Genomic DNA, 13,724 nt, shown 5'->3' with positions numbered 1-13,724 from the left:
TTCTTTAATTTGATCTTCCATAACCAGTAGCTCTTCTTTGAGAACAGGTAAATTGAGTCTTTGCCTAATTCGTATGTCAACTATAATCTTTTCGAGTGTGGATACTTTGGAGTCACGTAATGCCCGTCTGCAACAGCGGTTTATATCTCGGGGAAATTCTGGATTATTGCCCTTTCTCGCAAAATAAAAAAAAGGTTTAGAATTCTCAAAGCAAATCGGTAGCAATAATAATTGTTCTACCATGAGACACACTCTTTGTTGAGCAGCCATATTGATCAATAATGTCGCTGGATCTCCGTTTATCATATAATTTATATCAGCTCCATGCTTGTAAAGAATTAACATAATTCTCAATTTCTTTTTATTCAAACTTAATAGAGTCTCGGCACATCTACACTTGCGTATATCTATTTTCACCAAGTAATGGATAGCAGTAAAGCCATCATTATCGCGAGCATTTATATCATCATTACTCATAACTTTAACCAAGGATTTTACAATTCGTTCCTGGTGGTTATGAACAGTACACATCAGTAGCGTTTTATTCAAATAACTTCTTATTTTAAAATCAGCATTATGTCGGATTAATAGATCTACCAAGTCAATTCTATTGTGAAGAATTGCATATGCCACTGGAGTCATTTTCGACTGAAAATCACAACACCACTCATCTCCTGGAGATGAAAAGCAACTTTCATACTTCTTTTGAAGATCATCGTTTATTACCTCATTGGCATCAGCACCAGCATCCAGGAGTAATTCCACAATATCATGGTGTTGAAATAAAACAGCCAACATAATTGGTCGAGCTCCGTCTAAAGCCATTTTATTAGGGTTGGCTTTGAATTCAAATATTAGCGATCTAACAAGATCATGGCAACCTTCCATACACGCAATATGTAATGCAGTATAACCATTAAGTGGCCCAGAAGATTGCACGGGAGTTTCTGCATCCTCTTCTTGTTTTAATAAAAGTTTAACAAGATCAAAATTTTTCAATTTTATGGCTTCGTACACACGTGTCATTATCTCAGAGCAAACCACGTTTTCACTATTATTTTTATTTTCACCACCTCCTCTTACTAAGAACTCTAGTTCAGTAGCTGAATTTGAATGAAATTCGGAATCTTGATCCATTTCAAAAATTAGATTTGAGTAATTGTTTGTTTAATTATTTATCACCACTGGTATATCGTATAACTTGTCGTCAACCATCAACGTTATGATGCGCACAGTAGAAAATTCAAGTGAAGTACGTAAAGAGATCGCCAGGTTACTAGAATAAAGAGAGAAGGAAGTTGAGCCAAATCTTTTTTCAAACTCTATCCGCCATCTAGTAAAATTTCAATGAGATTAAGCGTGAATTTTGAATTTTAAATTTACTGAACGAGTTCCACTCGACGCCCACGGGTGCAAGAACTATAAAAATTAAGAATGCATCTAGACCCCATGCGAGTAATTAAAGGTAAATAAGTTAATAAAAAAAAAAAAATGGCTTAGAAAAATAATAATAATTAGCTATGTTTTAAATATAAATAATTCTTATTGGTATCAAATAAAATTAATAAGGTTTACGTTTAACTTTTAAACATTTTATTAAGTTACAAAGAAAGCAATCAAATATTTATATCAAATAAATAAAATCACATAATTCTAAAAAATATAAACTTAATACTATTTAATTAGTGCGGTTTCGTTGTTTTCTTCGATTTCTCTCAAGCCAAATGCGACAGTGAAATTCTTGAAATCGTTGTAGGGTAGATAGTCGATGATTTCCTGTATACAGTCAAATGGCAGAGAATGAAAAGTTTTACTTATATCATATGATATATTTTTACATTCGTTGAGTAACTTCATTCGTCTCATAGTTTCATAAAGTCGCACCGCGATTCTTCGAAAATATTGTTTTGTCTTGGAATATTTAGAGGATTTTATAGCAGTACAAAAGCTTTCATCACTCACTAGCTGTGCAAATTTTCTATTACTTGAAGTTAAAATATCATAAATGGAAATACTTTGATCACCGAATTTTATCAATCGGCGCTTTATCATTTTTAATATCTCATTGTGAAGTGATTCTAGCGAGAGTAAATTCTCTTTCAATAAAGGTAGTTCTTTAATTAGATCTTCCATAATCAGTACCTCTTCTTTGAGAACAGGTAAACTGAGTCTTTGCCTAATTCGTATGTCATGTAAAATCGTGTGGATTGTGATTCCTTTGCAGATATGCAATGCCCGTCTACAGCAGCCGTTCATATCTGGGGGATATTCTGGATTATTGTCCGTTCTCGCAACATAAAACAGAGGTTTAGAATTGACAAAGCAAGTCGGTAGCAATAATAAATCCTTTACCATGAGAAAAAATCTTTGTTGAGCGGCCATATTGATCAATAATGTTGCTGGATCTCCGTTTACCATATAATTTATATCAGCTCCATGCTTGTAAAGAATTAACATAATTCTCAATTTCTTTTCATTTAAACTTATTAGAGTGTTGGGACATCTACACTTGTATTTATCCATTTTCACCAAATAGTAGATAGCAGTAAAACCATCATTATCACGAGCGTTTATATCATCATTACTCATAACTTTGGCCAAGGATTCTACAATTTGTTCCTGGTGATTATGAACAGCACACATCAGTAGTGTTCTATTCGAACAACTTCTCATTTTAAAATCAGCACCATGTCGGATTAAAAGATCTACTAAGTCAATTTTATCGTGAAGAATTGCATATGTCACTAGAGTCATTTTTGACCTAAAATCACAACACCACTCATCCTCTGGAGATGAAAAAAAACTTTGATACTTTTTTTGAAAATCATCGTTTATTACCTCATTGGCATCAGCACCAGCATCCAGGAGTAAGTCCACAATTTTATAATGTTGAAATAACACAGCCAACGTAATTGGTCGAACTCCGTCTAAAGCCATTTTATTGAGGTTGGCTTTGACCTTAAATATTAGCGATCTAACAAGATCATAGCAACCTACCATACAAGCAATATGTAATACAGTGTAACCACCAAGTGGCCCAGAAGATTGCACAGGAGTATCTGCATACTCTTCTTGTTTTAATAAAAGTTTAACGAGATCAAACTTTTTCAATTTTATAGCATCGTACACACGTGCCATTATCTCTGAGCAAACCACGTTTTTACTACGATTTTTGTCGCCATCACTTGCTCGTACTAAGCACTTTAGTTCACTAGCTGAATTTGAATGAAATTCAGAATCTTGATTCATTTCAAAAATTATATTTGAGTAATTGTTTATTTAATTATTTATGCACCACTGGTATTTCGTATAACTTGTCGACCATCAACGTTATGATGCGCACAGTAGAAAAATCGAATGAAACAGCATGTGAACTACGTAAAGAGATCGCCAGATTACCAGAATAGGGAACAGGAAGTTGAGCCAACATTTTTTTCAACTTCTACCCGCCATCTAGTGAAACTTCAAACGAACTACCTGTAAGTTATTAAATTAAATTTCAAATTTACTAACTGATTATCACTTGACTCACGAGTCCAAAAAATAATTGATGTCAATGATTTGATAAATAATAATTAATTTAAAAAAAAGAATCTTTCGTTACTAATTACGTTAAAAATTAAAATTTAAACTTTTTATCTCTGTTGTATCGGTAATTGATCTTCTAAATCTTTCCTTTCTAGTCATCGCTACCGGAAGTATTTCAGAAAGATTCGACTTACTTCGTTAATATTTGGGACAGCGCGGGCTTCATCTAATGATTGTCTACGTGTACTATAATTTTCTGATCTGTTAAACCGCAATGGTGGACATGTGCAAAAATCAGTTTTTCCACACGTGTACCGGCAACTGCTGAAATGTGACTTCATTAGTCAGTTGATTCCATTTAGAAAATGGCGGAAAATAGTGAAAGTAAGAAAAAATAACAATAATTTCATTATTTATTATTAACTAAATAAATGAATTTTAAATAATTAGGAATTTATCATTAATGAAATCAACAAATTTTAAATAATCACATTTTTTTTCAGATTCCGTGTCAAACGATGGCTTTCCTGATGATTCTGCGTGTCGTTCAGTAAAATTGAGAGTCGATGAAGTCTACACTGCGTCCGAGGCTGAGGAAGATTTGGACAGGTTATTCAACAGCAGATGATTTAACCACACAATCATCTACGGCCGATTCAGACACCAGTATAAGAAGTTCTTCAACATTTCAGAGAGATCCGACTTACTTCGTTAATATTTGGGACAGCGCGGGCTTCATATAATGATTTCATTGGCTAAAAATCTGTTTACGTGTACTATAATTTTCTGATTCGTTAAACCGCAATGGTGGACATGCGCAGTAATCAGTTTTTCCACACCTGTACCGGCAACTGCTGAGTGCTGAATTGTGACTCCATTATTTTATCGTAAACTAGCATTGTGGTATCATGGCTTCAAACCCTTCAAACCGAGGTAAGGATAAAAAATCTTCTAATTAATTATACACTTATCCAAAAAATTAAAGGAACAAGAAAATTTTATAAATTTTTTAGTGATTTTTGGAAGGCTGTATTTTCGTGAAAAATGATCATATCGAAAAAATAAAAAAAGCAAATTGAAGCTTGAAATCTCTAGTTTGAAGATCTTTCAGCAAAATATTTTTTTGAGCCACGGTTTTTGCGGAATCAGAAGAAAAAGATCGAGACAAAATTTTTCTAAAATTTTTGGTTTCGTTTGTTAGGTCTACGGGGCCGGGAAAAATTTTTTCAAAAAAACGAATTCATGGCTTGTTTAGGAAATTTATTCGGCTACAATTTGCTTTTTTTTGTTCCTTTGTACGACAATTTGCTGCTGAGATATCAGCCTTCAAATGAAAAAGGATCCTTTTGTCTTTGATTATTGATATCTCAGCAAGAAATGGTCACACAGTAATTTAAAGGGCAGTTTAATAAACTTGAATAAATCCCCTACAAGCTCCATTTTTGATTTTTTCAAAAAAAAATTTTTTTTCATCCTTGATATCCATTTGAAAAACCTTTAAAAAATGGCCATTTTCTGGTTTTTTAGTCGACTCATCGCTACTCTGCAAATATTGATAAAAAAAATAATGTTGCCAGGTAATTTTACAGCTTAATGTACCCCCAAAAACCCTGGAAATTTTCAGATTCATCCATTGAACCGTTCGTCCGGTCCGATTGCTCAAAGTTTTACAAAACAATTAAAGGAACAAGTTTTGTTCCTTAATCTGTGTAATCATTACCAAAATGAAAAAATCAATTTTTTTCGGACTTTCTTTCATTTTTGCGTTAGTTATTCAGTAAATGTAAGGTAAAGAAAAAAAAAAAAATTTTTTTCCGAAAAACGAAAAAAAAAATAACTCCCCGAATAAAACATAAAAAAAAAAAATTGGAAAAAATTCTTGTTTGGTCTCGTTTTTTGGAAAATTTTTTTTTTTTCCTCTTTACCTTACATTTACTGAATAACTAACGCAAAAATGAAAGAAAGTCCGAAAAAAATTGATTTTTTCATTTTGGTAATGATTACACAGATTAAGGAACAAAACTTGTTCCTTTAATTGTTTTGTAAAACTTTGAGCAATCGGACCGGACGAACGGTTCAATGGATGAATCTGAAAATTTCCAGGGTTTTTGGGGGTACATTAAGCTGTAAAATTACCTGGCAACATTATTTTTTTTATCAATATTTGCAGAGTAGCGATGAGTCGACTAAAAAACCAGAAAATGGCCATTTTTTAAAGGTTTTTCAAATGGATATCAAGGATGAAAAAAAATTTTTTTTTGAAAAAATCAAAAATGGAGCTTGTAGGGGATTTATTCAAGTTTATTAAACTGCCCTTTAAATTACTGTGTGACCATTTCTTGCTGAGATATCAATAATCAAAGACAAAAGGATCCTTTTTCATTTGAAGGCTGATATCTCAGCAGCAAATTGTCGTACAAAGGAACAAAAAAAAGCAAATTGTAGCCGAATAAATTTCCTAAACAAGCCATGAATTCGTTTTTTTGAAAAAATTTTTCCCGGCCCCGTAGACCTAACAAACGAAACCAAAAATTTTAGAAAAATTTTGTCTCGATCTTTTTCTTCTGATTCCGCAAAAACCGTGGCTCAAAAAAATATTTTGCTGAAAGATCTTCAAACTAGAGATTTCAAGCTTCAATTTGCTTTTTTTATTTTTTCGATATGATCATTTTTCACGAAAATACAGCCTTCCAAAAATCACTAAAAAATTTATAAAATTTTCTTGTTCCTTTAATTTTTTGGATAAGTGTATTATTATAATACAAATTTATTATAAATTTTAATAAATTATTTGATTCAATTTTATAGTTTCAGAATCATCGAGCGATGGTACGAATAACCCTTTTTTAAGCGACCCTGATCACGAAAAAAAATATTGGTACGAGACGGTTTATACGCCATCAGGGTCGGATTCCACCATATCCGAAGGTGCTGCATCCTCAAGTGATCCGGATAGTAGCCCGGAAGTTTCAGATAACGACTTGAGAACGCCGGATAGTCCGGGAGCCATCGTCAATGAGAACAAATGTTCACCGAATCATGAACAAGCTGTTCTCTTCCAATTCAATCTACATCGGATAATAAACATGATGGTTCTTCTCCAAAGCGATCTACATCAGACAATGAACATGATGGTACTCTGCTGAAGCGATCCACATCGGATCATGAACATGATGGTACTCTGCTGAAGCGATCTACATCGGATCATGAACGTATTCATTATATTTATTTGTAATTTTCTGTGCAAAAAAATTCAAAAGAACTTATGTTTTTCCACTCCGAACTGTTCAGTTTAAAATTATGTTTATTAGCTTTTTTTAAGTATGTTATATTATATTTTACATTGCATTACAATATTATGTATTTACTAGTACTCATTCAAAGAACTTTTTTCTAGTAGAAATTTTTTTTTTCATATTTTACAAATTAGAACTTTCAAAAAGAGATAATCGATATATATTAAATGTGGGAGAATAAAATATGCAACATATGCAAAATCCATCCACTCCGAAAGTGGTATCGAGGATCGAATATAACACTTCTGACATAAATATCTTACCAGGAACACACAAGTGAGTAAGCTCGATCTAGCGGCAAGCACCGAACTACTCCCGCTGCTGCTGCCTATCACCGGTGACTTCCCCCTCTTCTATCTATATCTTTTCTCTCAATAAATTTTTCTCTTAATTAAAGCAACTTTTGTTTTTTTTTTGGAGCATACGAAAATTCTTAAGTAATTTTTTCTTCATTTATTCAAATCCCACTAGTATTTTGTATAATTTTTAGACTGTAAACGTTATATGACGCGCACAGTAGAGAAAAATTCGAAAAATTTTATAACTCTTCCCGCCATCTAGTGGAATTTAAAACGAACTACCTGCAAGTTTTTAAATTTCAAATTTACCGACTGATGACCACTCGACTCACGAGTCCAAAAGATAAATAATGTCAACAATTTGATAAATAATAATAACTATATAAATCTAAAAAAATATTTATAGTTATTATGCAATGAAAAACAAAGCAAATAAATATATTAGTGTAATTGAATAATTAAACTTTGATAACTTGAAGAGTAAAAAATTAAAATTTTTCTTTCTATTATGTCGGTAATTATTTCTAATAATTATTTTAAATAACAAAATGGTGCTCGTCGTGTAAATGCGCATGAATTTAGCGTCAAATATCGTTACTTGCTTATTTTATTAATTTATAATAAATCGAGACACATACTCATATATTCATACATACATATAAAATGTAGAGTAATATACCTAGACATATATTATATTGTATAAACATTGTCTTTGTAAAAAAAAAAACAAACGTAACTACATTGTATTTGTATATTTAATGAATCATTTATATAAAATTTACAACAGTTAAATAAAATAATTATAATTGCAATGGGAAACTTTATATAAATTTATTTAAATACAATTGTGATTTATTTGTGATTTGTTTACTCTCGATTTATATGAGTAGTTGAATTTTGAACAATATATTATTTATAACTTTGTTTTTTAAAAATATAAATAAAAATAAATAATCTAGTGGCTGCAAGATGATAAGAGTATTTAGATAAAGAAAAAATATACATGAATAGTAAGAAAAAATATATATATTAGATAAAATATATACAAATGGGTGGAGTTTAAACTGTGATCTTTTTATTAAAAGTAATTATTTATAAAATAATTGAATGTTTAAAATTCTCATTGATATGACATTGGAGCATAAATTTAATACTAATAATAATAAATAACAATTATTATTATTGAAGATGGTGTAATTCTGGGTATTGATAATTGCTATACGCATAAGGTTATATCAGCTCTCAAGGTCTCGTTATTATGAAATTCTCTTCTCTTCCAAAATATCTCATGTGATTATAAAACTTTGCTACTTTCTCTTACCCGTAATCTGTAAATCACGATAATAACCACCACTTTATTTTGAGCCATAAATATATATACATATATATATATATATATATATATATATATATTTTATTTTTCATTCTAAGAATCAATTTACCACGTCCATGAGATCTAATTTTGGAACAATTGCAGTCACAATTGTGAAATAATTTACAAAATAATTATTTTCTGCAACAAAATAAACCGATTGATTTAAAACCAGAAGCTATACGATGGCTGATGTAAATGCTTCTGTTGTTAACGAGGGAGAGATGATGGAGATTGCTGATGTTGATGATGCTGGTAATGAGATCGATGAGGAAGAATCGGATGGTGTTATTGTACCAGAATTGCAAGGCACGCTGTCTAAATGGACTAATTACATTCACGGATGGCAAACACGATTTATTGTATTGAAAAACGGGACATTGTCTTACTACAAATCCGAACAAGACAGTGGGTTCGGCTGTAGAGGTTCCATCAGTCTCTACAAGGCCGATATCAAGGTACAAAAAACCGATTGTTTGTCTTATTTACATAACATCTGTTATTTAAGTTCAATATTTGTTCATTTTATTTTTAATTTTTTTGAAAATATTTATTTGTTATTTTAAATAACAAAGTGTATTACTTATTTATTTAAATAATTAATTAATTAATTATATTACAGGCTCATGAATTCGACGAGTGTCGCTTTGACGTATCAGTTAATGAAAGTTTAGTTTGGTATCTCCGAGCAAATTGTCCTGAAGAAAAACAACGATGGGTAGACGTTTTGAAATCGTACAAAGTATGTGTATATTTGTTTATCTTTATCTTGTGACGATATATTTTACTTTTTATCTCAAGACAAATTACTCATCGATGACTCACAACTTTTTTTCATACAGAACATATGGATAATAACAATAAACTTTTATTATTTATAGGCCGAGTCTGGTTATAGCAGTGAAAATAGTTTGAAACGTCATGGCAGTACGGTATCACTGGTATCAAATACACAATCAACCGCAAGTGGTGGCAGTTTAAACAAACGTGTGTTAAGAAATTTGAAAGAAAAACTTGCAGAGCTAGAGACATTCAAGGATATATTGAGTAAACAAATAGATACATTACAAAAATATTTTGACAATTGCGCTGAAAATGCATCAGCACCGTCTTCATCGTCAGTATCATCATCAATTGGAACGAGAGTTGATGATTTCAATGATATTATTGGAAAAAATGATATCGCATTCGATCCAGCATTACAGTCGGTCGATTTTAAAGGCGAAGCGATCACATTCAAAGCTACCAGTGAAGGTATACTGAGTACGTTGCAACACTGTGTCGAATTGATGGGACAACGCGAAGACGTCTGGCGTCGTCGATGGGAAAAAGAAAACGAGCGTAGAAAAAAAATTCAAGAACTTTATAAAGCTTTGAAGGATCAGATTAATATTCATCGCGGGGATCCCACTAGGCCTAGAGTTATGATCCACGGAGGCCCTGATTATGAAGTAAGATCTTGCTATCACTCTATTTATTTATTTTTTTATTATTATAAGCATATTGTTATCTTTATTTGGCAGAAGACTTTAAACGAAAAAAAAAAACAGTGTCAAGTGCAATGCGCAATAATTTTAAATATTTATTTTAAAGGAAATACTTAATATTCATGATTCAGTGGGTCATTCCCTTTGAATTTTTTATTATGTAACCGTTACGAAATATTTACATCGGTTTTATTTAGCAATAGGAATTTGCATATTTTATGGATTTGATCAGCAATAAAATCTAGTGAATCTTTAATTTATGTTTAGTTTCTATTACGAATTCTCTAGATTATTCATAGGATTTGTTTTTTTTGCACATATTTTTATTTCGTATGATTTTTTATACCACGTGAATTGATTACTGAGTCACTTCCAAAATGTTTATGCAACATCAACTTTAAGAACCACCACCATCGGGTTCCATATATTATGCTTACGCAATTTTAAACGTGTTCGATTTACGATGAAAAATAATTTCTGTTCAGTATGTCAGTGGACTACCGTTAAAGTCAGATCGTCATATTTAATTTCTTAACTTTATTTTTTAAATTTAATCAGTAATGGGAAAAATAAAACTGAAAAATAATTTTCTGTCAACAAATTATAAGACTTCAGTATGTCATTAAATTATTTTAGTTAATTAGTATTTGTTGTTATCGTAGATAATTTTTTATTATGTAATATCGTGATAAAAGCAAATATGTGATATCGCGATAGAACGTAAAAACAAAATAGTTTATTATTTTATTTTGTTTTTTATTTTCAGGAAGGCCCACACAGTGCGTTGTGCGATGAAGAATTTTATGATGCAGTGGAGACTGGATTAGATAAAATAGATGAAGACAATCAATTGAGGGATCGTTTGAAACGGAAATCCGTATCGATTTCGGTTAATCCGACTGTCACTCCCGCAGTTAATCATAAACTATGGCCAGAGGTTTGTTAATTACTTCCTTTTATTTAATACTTTATAAGAATTTTGAAAAAATATAATTTAAAATAAGAATTACATATGGCTGTCAAATATTAGACAAACAGCGTAATCGGGTGGCCACAAAGAAATAATTTAAAAATTCTCTGATATTTTCCGGGTTTCCAGTAAAGTTTTTCACATTTTTCTCTGATTTAGAAATTTTATTTGTATTATTTAGATATTCAAAGTTTTTATTATATTTTCATTTTTAATAATTAAATTTGATAATTAAATCATGCGAGAAACCAGAAAAAAAGGGCAATAAAATAAATTAATATTTCCTACTTTTGATCATTCGATGTTAAAAATGTATAAGTTAAAATATTTAATAAGAAATTTTATGATTTACATAAATTCAAAATACACTGGTTACAAAAATTAAGGGATATTAAAAAAATTTCAAATTTTTTTGTAATTTTCAACAGTTTGTAACTCGAAGGAAAATGGTCGTACAATAAAAACAAAAAGTCAAACTATAGCTTCAAGTTTTCTGATCTGGGTCTTTAAATTTTTTTATTATGCACGGTTCCGGAACAATAAAAAATCAATCATAATTATCGAAAAAAATTTACTGAAGCTCGAAGACCGTTTTGAAGATGAGCAAAAATTTGGTAAATTTCTTTTTCGACAGTTTTCTTAGGATTACTCCGGAACCGCACATAATAAAAAAATTTAAAGACCAGATCAGAAAATTAGACACTTGAAGCTACAATTTGCCTTTTTTCTTTTTGTCGTATGACCATTTTCTTTCGAGTTACAACCTTTTGAAAATCACTTTTAAATTTGAAATTTTTTTAATATCCCTTAATTTTTACAACTAGTGTACAATTGAAAATTTTTTTAATTTTGAACTGTTACAATTTAATTCCCGGATACTTTTTGAAATTCCCTGACATTTCCATGATATTTCCCGGTTGCATTAAATTCCCTGATAATTCCCGGTTGTCCCGGTTCGTGGTCACCCTGGTAATTCTATTCAATTTATTGATACTATTAACGTTGTTTGATTGTTATAAGATGCAACTTTATAAAAAATATATATATTATATATAATATATAAGATTTGTAAGCAAGATATTGATAAGTTTGATTGTGTGACGGTTTTTGAGAGGCTGAAGAAGTGGCAATTAGTCACGAAACGTCACTTAATAAAAATGTATCGCTGACACACACGAATTTATTGGATGCTTTAGCTCTGATAATCATAAGAGTCAATAATAATAACATTAATTTTTTTTAGATCGAGAAAGTGACAATGGAACAGCTGCACTACGCACGGTTGGGAGTTGGTGGCGCAGGTGGCTGGCAATTGTTCGCTGAAGACGGCGACATGCGAATGTACAGGCGAGAAGAAGAAGCTGATGGACTGGTCGTTGATCCTTTGAAAGCGTGTCATGTTGTCAAAGGTGTGACAGCACGCGAAGTCTGTCAGATATTTTTCAGTCCCGAGTATAGAAGTGGATGGGAGACGACCCTCGAGGACATGACTGTCGTCGAAACAATTTCCAATGATACTTTGGTATTTCTACAGACGCACAAACGCATTTGGCCAGCAAGTCAACGGGATGCTTTGTTTTGGTCTCACATTCGTAGTGTCGCGGATACTGAAGATCCAGATGCTTCTGATCTGTGGATTGTTTGTAATCACAGTACTGAACATCCTCAGTATCCAGTAAGTTATTTTTTTCTTGTTTTTTTTACAAACTTTAAAAATCGTAACTTGAACATTTAAAATTTATGCCACGTGTTGTAAAATTTATTGCTAGGAATTTTAAAATTCCCATATTGATACCCTGGTTTCGGGTTAAAATTTCAAAATGCGCGTGGATTTGTCTAACGATTGGAAATTTTTGAATAAATAAATAAAATGTATGGAAAACAAAAATTAAAAATTGCGCACTTAGATAATTAAAGAATCAGTACGTGCATTTTTTTAAATTTAATTATTCTTACATTAATTTATTCAAAAATTTAAAAAATTGCCAACTGTCAGCCCAACTCATACTCGTAATTTCAAGTACTAATTTCTAAAGTTTATTTTTTTTTGTGCAATTATCGGTTACAATTAACTCATGTCTTTTCTAGCCAAATGCCAGTAAATGTGTACGAGTTTATTTGACTGTTTGTATTGTATGTCAAACATTTGTTGATCCACCAAAAGATCCAAAAAATATAAGCCGTAATGATATTACATGTAAAATAACTTACTGTTCTGTGGGTATGTACTTAAACAAATAATGATTTAAAATTTAAAAAAAAACCTATTTAATTATTAAAAAAATTATATGTTTTTTTAGTAAATCCCGGTGGTTGGGCACCAGCTTCTGTACTTCGCGCAGTCTACAAACGTGAGTATCCCAAGTTTTTAAAACGCTTTACAAGCTTTTGCATCGAACAATGTAAAGACAAACCTATATTGTTTTAATTAACTAATTAATTATAAATATAAATAAAATTGTAAAAGTGGAACAAAAAAAAAGTTTATAATAAAAATATTTTTTTTTTCTTAAAAATGTTTAAATATTGCAAAGATAAATAAAAAAAAGCTCTTTTATCCATATTCGCACTGATGTCTCATTTACAAGCTCAGTCGAATTTTTTCACAAGTACAAATTCTGTACGATTAAATAATGATAATTAATAAAATTTGTCAAGTAATTAACTAAAGTGATGGAGTAATTAATGTATATTTAAATCATTTAATGTCAATACGTTAATTGATTTATAAAAAATATATGAATTTAACGATTGAAGTTATTGTATTTAACA

At 30.8% G+C, this 13,724-nt stretch overlaps 1 protein-coding gene across 2 annotated transcripts; it reads left to right on the top strand.

The window, feature by feature from the left end:
* The first annotated feature begins 7,917 nt into the window (after positions 1-7,917).
* LOC130666232 (ceramide transfer protein) lies at positions 7,918-13,401 on the top strand. Of its 2 annotated transcripts, none has more exons than XM_057467030.1 (8): positions 7,918-8,133; positions 8,555-8,953; positions 9,118-9,237; positions 9,377-9,946; positions 10,749-10,919; positions 12,196-12,627; positions 13,041-13,173; positions 13,253-13,401. In XM_057467030.1, the coding sequence occupies exons 2-8, from the start codon at positions 8,681-8,683 to the stop codon at positions 13,378-13,380; spliced, it is 1,827 nt and encodes a 608-aa protein (XP_057323013.1). In that variant the 5' UTR covers positions 7,918-8,133; positions 8,555-8,680; the 3' UTR covers positions 13,381-13,401. The 2 variants fall into 2 exon arrangements, with proteins under 2 accessions (XP_057323013.1, XP_057323012.1); XM_057467029.1 differs by having other exon boundaries at positions 7,918-8,413.
* Positions 13,402-13,724: the final 323 nt, after the last annotated feature.

Source organism: Microplitis mediator, chromosome 4, assembly GCF_029852145.1.
Source record: "Microplitis mediator isolate UGA2020A chromosome 4, iyMicMedi2.1, whole genome shotgun sequence".
Taxonomy (NCBI): Eukaryota; Metazoa; Arthropoda; class Insecta; order Hymenoptera; family Braconidae; genus Microplitis; species Microplitis mediator.
Note: the sequence above shows the minus strand (reverse complement) of the source record. Positions and strands in the feature narration are given on the sequence as shown.